Source organism: Sturnus vulgaris, chromosome 9 (genome assembly GCF_052056855.1).
Source record: "Sturnus vulgaris isolate bStuVul1 chromosome 9, bStuVul1.hap1, whole genome shotgun sequence".
Taxonomy (NCBI): Eukaryota; Metazoa; Chordata; class Aves; order Passeriformes; family Sturnidae; genus Sturnus; species Sturnus vulgaris.
Genome location: NC_142251.1, coordinates 1,255,873 through 1,271,025, shown reverse-complemented (window position 1 = coordinate 1,271,025; position 15,153 = coordinate 1,255,873). Strand labels below are relative to the sequence as shown.

The following is a 15,153-nucleotide window of genomic DNA, read 5'->3' as shown; positions in this document are numbered from 1 at the left end:
GGAATTGTGTGTACCAGGGAGCTGGTGGAGTTCTGATTGTGTGCTCCATAATTCTCCTGGAATGGGAAATTCTCCTGGGGACATTTCAGGAGCATCATGTCCTGTCCCTCCAGAGCTTCCTCAGCACTTCCCTGAGGACCCAATCCCTTGGGAAAATCCCTGCCTGGTGGTCCTGGAGTGGCACCTTGGCCAGAACCCATTTTCAGCATCCTGGAATTCCCTGTCCATGAACCCAAGGACTGCAGGACATGCAGAGCTCTGAGCTCCCCTTGGCAGGGGACTCCAGGCTGGGCTGGGCCCGAGTCCTTCAGTGCAGGGATCAGCTGCTGTGCTGCCCCTCTGATGTCACTGTCACCTGTCTGTCCTGCCCTGTCCCCCCTGGACACCTCAGAGCCCCTGGCAGGGCCTGAAGGGACTCCAGGAGAGGGACTGGGGACAAGGCAGGGAGGGACAGCACACAGGGAATGGCTGTGAGCTGGGGGTGGGTGGGTTTGGGTGGATATTGAGAAGGAATTCCTGGCTGGCACAGGGTGCCCAGAGCAGCTGTGGCTGCCCCTGGATCCCTGGCAGTGCCCAAGGCCAGGCTGGAGCAGCCTTGGGATGGTGAGAGGTGTCCCTGCCATGGCAGGAGTGGGATTTAAGGTCTGCTCTCCAGGCTGAACACTCTCAAAAATCTCAAACCTCAGCATTGTGGGATGATTTGGGCTGGAAGGAAGCTCGGGTGGGCTCTGCTGTGACCTTCCCTGCTCTGAGGTCTCCAGCCTGGTCTTGAAAATTCCAAGGAAAAACACAGGGAAAAACTCCTCTTGGAACAGGGATCAAGGCTCAGAAGGGAATGGCCAAGCCAGGGCAGCTTTGCTGAGGGAGAAGTTTCAAGGCTTTGGTGTTCACATTTGGGATGTGTGAGTTCACACACATTGCTCTTGGTCCTTGTCTGCTGCAAGGACAGGATTTGTCTCGTGCAGCCACCAAAGCAAAAAAGGAAAAAATCCATGGATGTGAAGGCTTCCATGTGGGGATGTCAGTGCACTTTGGGCTGTGCCAGTGTTCATGTGTAGGACTGGAAAGGAGGACCAGAAGTGTTTTTTCTTTTTTCCTTGCTTCAATATGTAGCTATTTTCTCCCCAAGTTAAAAGTGTGGCGTTTTTTTTATATTTTAACACAAGTTAATTTGTAACACAACACACAGAGAGGGGCAGGCTGGGACTGTAGCTTCCCTCTTATGGAAAGGGACACATTCCCTCTGGAATAAAAAATGTTACTCCCTATTTTACCCAGTTCTTTTCTCCAGGCCCAACTCACAGCAGAGTTTATTAACTTTGGGATATTTTCCCGTGGCAGAGTTTAAGACCTGAACAAATTGATGGGCTTGTCAGGCATATTGCTATCAAAATAAAGAGGATTTAATTCTAGTTTTTAACAGTTATGTAACACTTGAAGAGCTATTAAAGATAACTGAGTCAATTTGGACAGGATGTGTATTTGTCTTGTGGACACTGCAGATTAATCTGCAAATTTGAAGATGTTTCATTATTCATCAGCTCTGTTAAACAGTGTAAAAGGTGCCAGCAAAGACAAGAGTTTTTTTAGAAGGGTCCTGTCCCTTCTGTTCTGTTTTTTGCTGTAGGAGAAAGAGAAAAATCTCAGTGAATATCCCAGTGCAGGAATAAAACCTGACCATCTCCTGCCAGAGTGCAGAACTGGGAATTACCTGGAATAAACTGTGCCAGGCTGGTGCTTGCATTAAATAAACTGTCCCAGTCAGTGGCACTGGTTCATTTCCATGCCAAGTGATGGCATCAGAGCCATCCCAGAGTGCCAGTGGAGGTGTTTTAGGGGAGCACTGTGGGTGTTTGCTTGTCTGACACATCCGTGCTGCAGTCACCTCGTGGCACTCACTGGACACTCCAGCCCCTCTGTTCCACAGCTGGGCCTGGGGATGGGATGGGATGATGGGATGGGATGGGATGGGATGGGATGGGATGGGATGGGATGGGATGGGATCTGTGCCATGGATGGGATGGGATGGGATCTGTGCCATGGATGGGATGGGATGGGATCTGTGCCATCTATTCCATCCCAGGGAATGACTTTGATGGGCTCTGTCCCATGTGTTCCATGTCCAGGGAATGACTTTGATGGGCTCTGTCCCATGTGTTCCATGTCCAGGGAATGACTTTGATGGGATCTGTGCCATCTATTCCATCCCAGGGAATGACTTTGATGGGATCTGTGCCATGTGTTCCATGTCCAGGGAATGGATGGGATGGGATCTGTGCCATCTATTCCATATCCTATTGGATAGCTATTGGAAATCTCTAGGGTGTGATCTGGCTGGTTGTTGCTGCAAGTGTCCCTAACCTTGGGGAGTCGTTTCTTTCCTGACATTCCTGAAAATACCCCTGGAATAGAACAGTGCCATTCCTGCAGTGCTGATGGTTTGGGGCTCAGTCTCTCCTCTTTCTCTTTCTCTTTCCATGGGATTATTTTCCTTTCCCCCCGGGATCTGGCATCTCCAGCACAAGCGTGCTCCTTGGTGTATCCACGCAGCAGAATCCTTGGTCACTGGAGTTTTTCCTCACTGTCCACGAGTCAGAAATCCCTGGATGATTTTCCATTCCTTGCAGCTCCCAGCAGACCCCGTGTTACCTTTGCTGATGGTGCAATTGCAGGACAATTGCAGTGTGGATTGCTGTGCATTGTCACTGTCCCTCTCTATTTTTCTCTCTATTTTTCTCTCCTGAACCCTGGATCCCATTATCCTTTGATAGGTAGCAGCTCTTTGTTCCTACAAGTGTCCTTGAGGCTAAAAGTGCTTTTTGCTTCTCTGGGAATGGCTGAGCAGAAAATGAAGATGCACTGAAGAGCAGGGGTGTCCTTTTCCCTGGAATTCCTGTTCCAGGGCCGTGCCATCCTCAGCAGTGAGGATCTGCCAACATCAGCCATAAAATCCTTCAGCAGTGCCAGGGAATTTTCATCATTTAATGCCCCCAAAGCCATCTGCTGTCCCCTGGCCAGAGCCACCATCACCTGGAGGCACAGGGTGGGACTGGAACAAGGGATAAAATCATGGAGAGATTGGGGTAAAATCATGGAGAAGTTGGGATAAAAAGTCAGGGAGAGGCTGGGAAAGTGGTGCCAGACCTCTTGGACAAGGAGCAGAGCCTGGGGCTGCTTTTGGGGCTCCCTTGAACCCCTGTCAGCCCTGCTTTACATCCTGATTTAAATTCTGGATTTTGGGGCTCCCTGAACCCCTGTCAGCCCTGCTTGACATCCTGATTTAAATTCTGGATTTTGGGGCTCCCTGAACCCCTGTCAGCCCTGCTTGACATCCTGATTTAAATTCTGGATTTTGGGGCTCCCTGAACCCCTGTCAGCCCTGCTTTACATCCTGATTTAAATTCTGGATTTTGGGGTTCCCTGAACCCCTGTCAGCCCTGCTTGACATCCTGATTTAAATTCTGGATTTTGGGGCCTTTCCCCAGGAATTCCCTTCCCAGCTTGGAGCTGAATCAACCCCTTGGTGCAGCCAGAATTCCCCATGGATTACCCCAAAATCGAGAGTGGTTTATAAATCCATAAACTGCTTTCCAACTGAGATCTTAAAACTCTGTTACATCAAAAAATTATCCAGGGAAGCAGGAACATTTTGGAAATATTTTTTTTTTGTGTGTTTTGTTTTTAATTTGTGTGAGATGCTTCCAATAACAATACATTTTATGGCTCTAATAATGGTTTTTCCTTTTTTTTCAATAAGGAATTCCCACTGTGATTTGGGATTCCTTTAAAAAATGTCCCTGAATTGAAGGAGAACAGGGAATTTGTGCTCAGCTTCAAATGGGAATAATTTCACTGGAATCTGGGATATCCCTGGGTTGTGGAAAGGGGGATTTATACCTGGACTTACATCAGAGCTAGAGTTTTAATAATTTTAATTAAAGGGGAGTTGTGAGATGATATTTGCAGAATTTATTGTTTACTAAGGAGAATATTTTATCCCTCAGAATAAATTGTCCTCAGGCCTTTCCAGGCCTTTAAAAATCCAGCTCTGTTCCTTGGAGGGCAGAGTCAGTTCTGGAATCATTTCGGCAATAATTTTTCATTGTGGAATTAAGGTTGGAAAAGAATTTTTTAAGATCGTGGAGTCCATCCAGTCAGTCAGCAGCACCCCTGAGCCATGTCCCCAATGTCACCAATGTCACCTCCCCTGAGCCATGTCCCCAGTGTCCCCAGTGTCACCTCCCCTGAGCCATGTCCCCAATGTCCCCAGTGTCCCCAATGTCACCTCCCCTGAGCCATGTCCCCAATGTCACCTCCCCTGAGCCACGTCCCCAATGTCCCCAATGTCCCCAATGTCACCTCCCCTGAGCCACGTCCCCAGTGTCCCCAATGTCACCTCCCCTGAGCCACGTCCCCAATGTCCCCAGTGTCCCCAATGTCACCTCCCCTGAGCCACGTCCCCAATGTCCCCAGTGTCACCTCCCCTGAGCCACGTCCCCAATGTCCCCAGTGTCCCCAGTGTCACCTCCCCTGAGCCATGTCCCCAGTGTCCCCAATGTCACCTCCCCTGAGCCATGTCCCCAATGTCACCTCCCCTGAGCCACGTCCCCAATGTCCCCAATGTCACCTCCCCTGAGCCACGTCCCCAATGTCCCCAGTGTCCCCAGTGTCACCTCCCCTGAGCCATGTCCCCAATGTCCCCAGTGTCCCCAATGTCACCTCCCCTGAGCCATGTCCCCAATGTCCCCAGTGTCCCCAATGTCACCTCCCCTGAGCCATGTCCCAAATGTCACCTCCCCTGAGCCATGTCCCCAATGTCCCCAATGTCACCTCCCCTGAGCCATGTCCCCAAATGTCACCATCCCTGAGCCATGTCCCCAGTGTCCCCAATGTCACCATCCCTGAGCCATGTCCCCAATGTCCCCAAATGTCACTTCCCCTGAGCCATGTCCCCAAATGTCACCATCCCTGAGCCATGTCCCCAATGTCCCCAATGTCACCATCCCTGAGCCATGTCCCCAATGTCCCCAAATGTCACTTCCCCTGAGCCATGTCCCCAAATGTCACCTCCCCTGAGCCATGTCCCCAAATGTCACCATCCCTGAGCCATGTCCCCAATGTCACCATCCCTGAGCCATGTCCCCAATGTCCCCAATGTCACCTCCCCTAATCCATGTCCCCAGTGTCCCCTGTGATGTCCCCAGTGATGTCCCCAGTGGTGTCCCCAGTGATGTCCCCAGTGTCCCCAATGGTGTCCCCAGTGATGTCCCCAGTGTCCCCAATGGTGTCCCCAGTGTCCCCAGTGATGTCCCCAGTGGTGTCCCCAGTGATGTCCCCAGTGTCCCCAGTGATGTCCCCAGTGTCCCCTGTGATGTCCCCAGTGTCCCCAATGGTGTCCCCAGTGATGTCCCCAATGGTGTCCCCAGTGATGTCCCCAATGGTGTCCCCAATGGTGTCCCCAGTGTCCCCAATGCTGTCCCCAGTGATGTCCCCAGTGTCCCCAATGGTGTCCCCAGTGATGTCCCCCGTGTCCCCAGTGGTGTCCCCAATGGTGTCCCCAGTGTCCCCAGTGATGTCCCCAGTGGTGTCCCCAGTGTCCCCTCCCGTCTGGGCTCTTGCAGGGTTGTTGTTCCCAGCCCTTCCCATGAACAATTGGAATTTTTCCGTCTCTTTCCTTCCCTGCCCTGGGAAAATGGAATTGATTTTTTTTTCCCCCAGCCCACGATTGCTGCAATAAACTCATTAAATCTTTATTAATGAATTAACGATTACAGACAGAATTCTATTAATGCTCCAGTTTATCAGGCAATCCAAACATCCAATAAAACCAATCCTGATCCCGATATTCAACCCCAGAGCACGAATGCTGGACTCTGGAATTTGTTTAAGATAATTTTTTACAAATAAAGATAATTTTTATTTTTTTTTTCTTTTTTGATTGGGTGTATTGATCAGTAAAAACTTCCCTTGGAGTTATGCAACCATCTGTGGTGTTTATTCATTTAATTGGAATTTTTCTGCAATTTTTGAAGTGGTTCCAGGAGAGCTGGAATGAGATTTGGGAAAAGGGAACCCAGGGGAAAATTCAAATTTTAGATTTTCCTTTTTCTGGACACGTTTGGAATTCATTTCTACATTGGAGACTCCCCCTAAAAAGGGAAGCAGACACGGAAATGAAATTTTTCCCTAAAAAAAAAAAAATCTCTTTATTCTCACTTTGAAAAGCTGTTGATATTAAAAAAACTTCAAATTTATTAGAATTTTTTTCCATTTTTAGATTTTCCTTTGCTGCATCACTAAACTGAGTTGAGAAGGAAAATCCTTTAGAAAAATCTCCATTTTTTTTTTTCCTCGAGGACAGCATTATATAGAAATTAATTATATATAAATTAATTATGTATAAATTTATTATATATAAGTTTATTATATATGAATTAATTATATATAAATTCATTATCTAGAAATTCATTATATTCAAATTCATTATATTCAAATTCATTATATATAAATTCATTATATATAAATTCATTATATAAAAATTTATTATATATAAATTTATTATATATAAATTCATTCTATAGAAATTCATTATATAGAAATTTATTTTATATAAATTTATTATATAGAAATTCATTATATATTAATTCATTATATAGAAATTAATCTCAATTTTCTTTAACTCACAAATCAAAATTTCATTGCTGTGTGCCTGAAAAAAAAATGGAAATATTTGCTTGAATTATTCAAACAAATGAGTTTGGAATTGCTGGCATCCAAATTTTCCCTCCAGGAGGCTGAAAATTGGCAAAGAAAAGCAGAATTCGATGGAAAAATTTCTCTGTGGAGCTGCTAAAAATTAAATTTGGGACCAAAAAAGAGGCTCTGGTGAATGGATTAATAAAATAAATTAAATAAATTAATAAAAAAATGAATTATTGGGCAAATCTCAATTTTTTTTATCTCTAAAAGAATATTTTCTGCTGTTTTTTTGTTTTTTTTTTCCTTGCAGCTGCGTTGGAAATTAAGATTAAATTGATTTTTTTCCTTGATTTTTCTAAGGAATTTTTCATATGATTTGGGATTCCTTTAAAAATTCCTGAATTGCAGGGGAACAGGGAATTCATTTGTGTTCAGCCTCAAATGGAAAATAAAAAATAAAAAACAAAAAAATTCCTCCTAATCTGGAATTATCCCTGACTTGTGAAAAAGGGAATTTTATACCTGGGGTTCCAGCACAGCTAAAATTCAAATTTTATTTACCTTGGTGCTTTATTTATACATTGAATTATGATTTATAAAGATATTTGAATTATATTTCTAATATTTAGAAATGATTTATAAATATGTTTTCTGTATCAGCGAAATAATTTGATTTTTATAGCAAAAATAATTTATTTTCTTTTTTTTTTGTTTTTTTTGTTCTTTTTTTTTAGCCTTCTGTTGAGTCTTCAAGCCCAGGTAAATATTTTTAATAATTTCCAAAGTTTTTTTTTTTTTTTTTTTTGGGGTATCCTATGAATGGAAAAACTCCTTCAACTTGGAAGTTTTATTTCATTCAGAGCAATAATTAATGAATTTATAATTAAATTTCAGAGTCACTCGTCCCTGTCACATCCTGAGAGTTGGGGGGCAAGGGTTGGAAAATGGAATTAAAAATTCCATTGAAATGGGGAAAAAGGGGGAAAAGATGAGCAAGGTTGGGATTGAAAATCAGGAAAAAAAACCAAAATATGAACAGGAAAAAAACCAAAATATGAACAGGAAAAAAAGCAAAATATGAACAGGAAAAAACCAAAATATGAACAGGAAAAAAAGCAAAATATGAACAGGAAAAAACCAAAATATGAACAGGAAAAAAGCAAAATATGAACAGGAAAAAGCCAAAATATGAACAGGAAAAACCAAAATATGAACGGGAAAAACCAAAATATGAACAGGAAAAAACCAAAATATGAACAGGAAAAAACCAAAATATGAACCAGGGCTGGAATTAAAAATCAGGAAAAAAGGGAAAAAAATCTGAGCAGGGTTTGGATTAAAAACTGGAGAAAAAGAGAAAATTTGAGCGGGGCTGGGATTAAAAATTGTATTTGATGAGTTTTTAATTGATCAGTTTTTATTTGATGAGTTTATAATTGATCAGTTTTAATTTGATTTTGATGAATTTTTATTTGATGAGTTTTGATTGATGAGTTTTTATTTGATGAATTTTGATTTGATGAATTTTTAATTGATGAGTTTTTAATTGTTGAGTTTCTATTTGATGAGTTTTTAATTGATGAGTTTTTAACTGATGAGTTTTTATTTGGTGAGTTTTAATTTGATTTTGATCAGTTTTTACTTGATGAGGTTTTTATTTGATAAGTTTTTAATTGATGAGTTTTTATTTGGTGAGTTTTTAATTGATGAGTTTTAATTTGATTTTGATGAATTTTTAATTGATGAGTTTATAATTGATGAGTTTTTAATTGATGAGTTTTATTTGATGAGTTTTCAATTGATGAATTTTTAATTGATTAATTTTTATTTGATGAGTTTTTAATTGATGAGTTTTAATTTGATGAATTTTTTTTTGGTGAATTTTTAATTGATGAATTTTTAATTGATGAATTTTTAATTGATGAGTTTTATGTGATGAATTTTTAATTGATGAGTTTTTATTCGATGAGTTTTCAATTGATGAATTTTTAATTGATGAATTTTTAATTGATGAATTTTTAATTGGTGAGTTTTTAATTGATGAAATTCTAATTGATGAGTTTTTATTTGATGAGTTTTTAATTGATGAGTTTCTATTTGATGAGTTTCTATTTGATGAGTTTTTATTTGGTGAGTTTTTAATTGATGAGTTTTAATTTGATTTTGATGAATTTTTAATTGATGAGTTTTTAATTGATGAGTTTTTAATTGATGAGTTTTTAATTGACGAGTTTTATTTGATGAGTTTTTATGTGATGAGTTTTTATTTGATGAATTTTTATTTGGTGAGATTTTAATTGATGAATTTTTATTTGGTGAGTTTTTAATTGATGAATTTTTATTCGATGAGTTTTCAATTGATGAATTTTTAATTGATGAGTTTTTAATTGATGAGTTTTTAATTGATGAGTTTTTAATTGATGAGTTTTATGTGATGAGTTTTTAATTGATGAGTTTTAATTGATGAGTTTTTATGTGATGAGTTTTTATTTGATGAATTTTTATTTGGTGAGATTTTAATTGATGAATTTTTAATTGATGAGTTTTTAATTGATGAATTTTTATTTGGTGAGTTTTTAATTGATGAATTTTTAATTGATGACTTTTTAATTGATGACTTTTTTACTGTATCTGGAGCTCATTTGAGGCCCGTTTGGGATGATTTAAAAATGAAATTATCACCAATTGAATTTCCAGCCCTGATGTGCAGAACCACACAAAGGAAATTTCCCTGAAAAACAAAATCAAACCAAGGGACAGGGACAGTACATGGAATTTCCACTCACAATTCTTTAAGGGTCACCTCCAGAAACGATTTAAAAATCCAATTTTATGAGGTTGTGATGGAATTAAATAAATAATAATTAAAATATCATTGAGAAAGTTTCCCACAAAGGAAATTTCCTTGAATAACAAGGCTAAGACAAAGGAATGAGGGCGATAATTTGAATTTTGGCTCACAATTCTTTACTGGTCACCTCCAGAAAGGATTTTAAAAATCCAATTTTGTGAGGTTGTGATGGAATGAAATAAATGATAATAAAAATATCATAGAGAAGGTTTCCCCATAGAGGAAATATCCCTGAATAACAAAGGAGCGAGGGGCGATAATTCAAATTTTCGCTCACAATTCTTTAATGGTCACCTCCAGAAAGGATTTTTAAATGGAATTTTTTGGGTCCATGATGGAACTGAATAAATAATAATAAAAATATCATTGAGAAAGTTTCCTCGTAGAGGAAATATCCCTGAATAACAAAGGAGAGAGGGGCAATAATTCGAATTTTCGCTCACAATTTTTTAATGGTCACCTCCAGAAAGAATTTTAAAAATGCAATTTTGTGAGTCCTTGATGGAATTAAATAAATAATAATATAAAATTTATGGGAACGTTTCTCCATAGAGGAAATATCCCCGAATAACAAAGGGATGTCAAAAGAGTGAGTGGTGATAATTTGAATTTTCGCTCACAATTCTTTAAGTGTCACCTCCAGAAAGGATTTTAAAAATCCAACTTTTTGAGTCCATGATGAAATGAAATAAATAATAATATAATTATTTTTGGGAACGTTTCCCCATAGAGGAAATATCCCCGAATAACAAAGTAACGAGGGGCAATAATTCAAATTTTCGCTCGCAATTCTTTAAGTGTCACCTCCAGAAACGATTTCAAAATGGAATTTTTGTGGCGCGCACGATGCAATGAAATAAATAAAAAGTATAATAATAATAAAATCAAAATAAAAGTGTGGTGGTGGTGGTGGTGGCGGGCAGCAGGGCCCGGGGAGGAGCATGAGCCCCGCGCTGCCCCGCTGCCCCCAGAGCCGCACCATGAGCGCGCCGTAGAGGAGGAGGAGGAGGAGGAAGAGCTGATGGAGACAGAGCCCAACTTCAGCTCCGAGATCGCCGATCTCACCCGGGTACCGCGACAGCCTCGGCCCGCGGGGGGGATAGGGGGGAAATGGGGATGGGGGATAGGGGGGGAATGGGGATGGGGGATATGGGGATGTGGGGAAATGGGGATGGGGGGAAATGGGGATAGGGGATAGGGGGATATGGGGAAATGGGGATAGGGGGATATGGGGGAATGGGGATAGGGGGATATGGGGGAATGGGGGAATGGGGATGGGGGGGAATGGGGGAATGGGGGGGATACGGGGATATGGGGTGGAATTGGGGATATGGGGGAATGGGGGTGAAATGGGGGGATATGGCGATATGGGGGGATATGGGGATGGGGGGGAAATGGGGGGGATATGGGGGGGAAAATGGGGGGGATACGGGGATATGGGGGGGGAAATGGGGATATGGGGGGGAATGGGGGACATGGGGGGAAATGGGGATATAGGGGGATACGGGGGGGAAATGGGGTGGAAATGGGGGAAATTGGGGTGGAAATGGGGGGGAAACGGGATGGAAATGGGGGGAAATTGGGGATATGGAGTGGAAATGGGGGAAATGGGGAAATGAGGGGGATATGGGGGGAAATGGGCTGGAAATGGGGGGGAAAAATGGGGTGGAAATGGGGGGAAACGGGATGGAAATGGGGGGAAATTGGGGATATGGGGTGGAAATGGGGGAAATGGGGGAAATGAGGGGGAATGGGGATATGGGGGGGAAATGGGCTGGAAATGGGGGGGAAAATGGGCTGGAAATGGGGGGAAATGGGGTGGAAATGGGGGAAATGGGGTGGAAATGGGGTGAAATTGGGATATAGGGAGGAAATGGGGGAGAAAAGGAGGGGAAATGGTGGGAATTGGGGATATGGGGTGGAAATGGGGTGAAATTGGGATATAGGGAGGAAATGGGGGAGAAAAGGAGGGGAAATGGTGGGAATTGGGGATATGGGGTGGAAATGGAGATTTTCCCAATTAATTCCCAGTTAATTCCCAGTTTTTATTGGGAATGCCCCTGATCCCTGGTGGATGAATTCCTGTGGGATTTCCCAGTTAATTCCCATTTAATTCCCAATTAATTCCCAGTTAATTCCCAATTAATTCCCGGTTGTTAATTGTTTTTCCCAGGAGAGTGCCATGCCCATCCAGGAGCTGCTGAGCCGCTATGGCTACGATGGCTCCGTGCCCCTGCAGGAGGAGGAGGAGGAGGAGGAGGAGGAAGAGGAGGAGGAGGAGGGAGAGGACGATGATGACGTCGACAACGACGACAACAGCGGCTGCAGCGGGGAGAACAAGGTAATGGCGGGCTCATTTGCATATGCAAATGAGCGATTAGCATACCCGGGACGCTCAGTGACATGGCAGAGCTCACGGGGCTGGTGTCATAAACTTTACTAATTAGGTTTGTTCTTAATTACCCTTCTGATTTCTCTCTTTAATTGCATCTCTCTCATCCCAAACGGATGGGGATTTACATTTAAATTTAATTTTTTTTATTTTTTTTAATTACGATTTTAAAATTAAATTCAGTTTAAAATCCACGGAATGGAATGGAATTCAATAAAACCCACAAGGATTTAAAAAAGTAAAAATTAAAATTTCATTTGGGTTCATATTTGATTTATTAGAGTCTGGGTGTTCCATTGATCTGCTTAAAAACAACCTGAGAATATGTTCACTCATTAAAGGAATAAAGGAAATTATTCTAATTAAGGAATTTATTCAAATTAAGGAAATTATTCTAATTAAGGAATTTATTCAAATTGAGGAAATTATTCTAATAAAGGAAATTATTCTAATAAAGGAATTTATTCTAATAAAGGAATTTATTCTAATTAAGGAATTTATTCTAATTAAGGAATTTATTCTAATAAAAGAATTCTAATTAAGGAATTTATTCTAATTAAGGAATTTATTCAAATTGAGGAAATTATTCTAATAAAGGAATTTCTTTGAATTTTTGATCTTGATCCTGTGGGGTTGAACCATTCAATTCACGTGGATTTTTATGGAAGGGTCCATAAAAACTTTTCCCTTTTTATTGAAAATCACTCAGAAAATTCTTTACAGACCAAAATGAAATTTCAACTTCAATTCAATAAAAACCACAAGGATTTAAAAAAACCCAAAGATTTATGTTTTATCTATTAAAAAAAAAAAAACACCCTCAGGATGTTTCCACACATGAAAAATTTACAATTTGTGTTTTCTCAGCTTGGACAAACCACAAATCAAAACAAATTAAAGTCGATTATTGACCGAAAAAAATTCAAATTCAAAAAAATTTTTAAAAAATTTACCAAAAAAATCCCATTTATCACTGCCAGGGGATAAATTTTGATTTTTTTTTTTTCTTTGATGACAGGAGGAAACCATCAAAGATTCCTCAGGGCAGGAAGATGAGACCCAGTCCTCAAATGATGAGCCAGCCCCGGCCGGGGCCTCGCACGACCCCCAGGAGCTGATCCGGCCCCGCCGCTGCAAATACTTCGACACCAGTGAGTCCAGTGGGACACCAGTATGGCCACTGGGACACCAGTATGGCCACTGGGACACCAGTATGGCCACTGGGACACCAGTATGGCCACTGGGACACCAGTATGGCTACTGGGACACCAGTATGGCCACTGGGACACCAGTATGGCTACTGGGACACCAGTATGGCCACTGGGACACCAGTATGGCTACTGGGACACCAGTATGGCCACTGGGACACCAGTATGGCCACTGGGACACCAGTATGGCCACTGGGACACCAGTATGGCCAGTGTGATCCCAGTATGGCCACTGGGACACCAGTATGGCCAGTGGGACACCAGTATGGCCACTGGGACACCAGTATGGCCACTGGGACACCAGTGAGTCCAGTGGGACACCAGTATGGCCACTGGGACACCAGTATGGCCAGTGGGACACCAGTATGGCCAGTGGGACACCAGTATGGCCACTGGGACACCAGTGAGTCCACTGGGACACCAGTATGGCCACTGGGACACCAGTATGGCCAGTGGGACACCAGTATGGCCAGTGGGATCCCAGTATGGCCAGTGGGACACCAGTATGGCCACTGGGACACCAGTATGGCCACTGGGACACCAGTATGGCCACTGGGACACCAGTATGGCCAGTGTGATCCCAGTATGGCCAGTGTGATCCCAGTATGGCCACTGGGACACCAGTATGGCCAGTGTGATCCCAGTATGGCCAGTGTGATCCCAGTATGGCCAGTGGGACACCAGTATGGCCAGTGTGATCCCAGTGTGGCCAGTGGGACACCAGTATGGCCAGTGTGATCCCAGTATGGCCAGTGGGACACCAGTATGGCCACTGGGACACCAGTGAGTCCAGTGGGACACCAGTATGGCCACTGGGACACCAGTATGGCCACTGGGACACCAGTATGGCCACTGGGACACCAGTATGGCCACTGGGACACCAGTGTGGCCACTGGGACACCAGTAAGGCCAGTCTGATCCCAGTCCAATTTAATCCAAATCCAGTTTAATCCCTTTCCAGTTTGATCCCAGCCCAGTTTAATCCCTTTCCAGTTTAATCCCAGCCCAGTAAAGCTGCTCTGTGCCAGGACTGGGCTCTGGTTTTACAAGGAGAGATGAAAGAGGAAATTGAAATAATTAAAATAATTGAAATAATTAAAATTTGACAGGTTATAATTAATTGTTTGCCAGAATTTGGGCTCATCCAAAGGAGCTCAGAAAGGAAAAATCAACAGAAAATTCAAATTTCTTACAAATAAAACCCAAATTTCCTCAGAAACACCAAAAATTGTCAACCCTGAAATGATGGAGGAGACACCAAATATTTCATTTTTTTTAAATTTCAATTGGCTGCTCCTGCTTGAATTCCTTGTGTTGGAACAAATAAAAAAAATTCCTCTCCATACCTTACACTTGGTAATTATTAATTATGACTTGGTTTGAAATGTAATTTTTAATTTGTAGTTTGTTTAAATCCAAATTTCCAAAAGAACCTTTAAATTTAAATGAAGAAAATCCAAATTTCCCAAAGAACCTTTAAATTTAAATGAAGAAAATCCAAATTTCCCAAAGAACTTTTAAATTTAAATGAAGAAAATCCAAATTTACTAAAGAATCTTTAAATTAAAATTAACAATTGCCATTTGTGTATCTGTGCAGAACATTGCAAATATCTTCAATTAATTAATAAATTAATTAATTCAATTAAATATCTTCAATAAATTAATTTAATTTAAGTGCCTTGGCTTTCAACCATATTTAATAACCAAATTTTAGGGATGTTTTTTATTTGTGTTTTAATTTCTCAGGGTTTTATGTAGATGTGGGTGGCTCATTTTATTATTTTATTTTTTTTAATTTATGAAATTATTATTAAATTATTTAATTTTATTTTTTTGTTGTTGTTGCAGACAGTGAAATAGAGGAGGAATCTGAAGAAGATGAAGATTATATTCCTTCAGAAGACTGGAAAAAAGTAAATATTTAATTACCCCTCACATTTCAAAAAGAATTAATAAATTTATTCCTGGGGGAATTCAAGAACTCCTAAATCTTCTGCACTT

At 41.4% G+C, this 15,153-nt stretch overlaps 1 protein-coding gene across 3 annotated transcripts in view; it reads left to right on the top strand.

Annotated features, from left to right (window-relative positions):
* The window catches only part of MIER1 (MIER1 transcriptional regulator), a 52,258-nt gene that overhangs the window by 5,476 nt on the left and 31,629 nt on the right, over positions 1-15,153 (top strand). For 2 of the 3 annotated variants that reach the window (XM_088169605.1, XM_088169604.1), the window contains exons 2-6: positions 7,434-7,458; positions 10,522-10,619; positions 11,724-11,891; positions 12,961-13,093; positions 15,001-15,065. In XM_088169605.1, the coding sequence (XP_088025731.1) occupies positions 10,572-10,619; positions 11,724-11,891; positions 12,961-13,093; positions 15,001-15,065 (414 nt within the window). In that variant the 5' untranslated portion in view covers positions 7,434-7,458; positions 10,522-10,571. Of the gene's footprint in view, positions 1-7,433; positions 7,459-9,198; positions 10,620-11,723; positions 11,892-12,960; positions 13,094-15,000; positions 15,066-15,153 lie in introns of those variants that run through there. The other variant, XM_088169603.1, reaches the window with a different exon arrangement.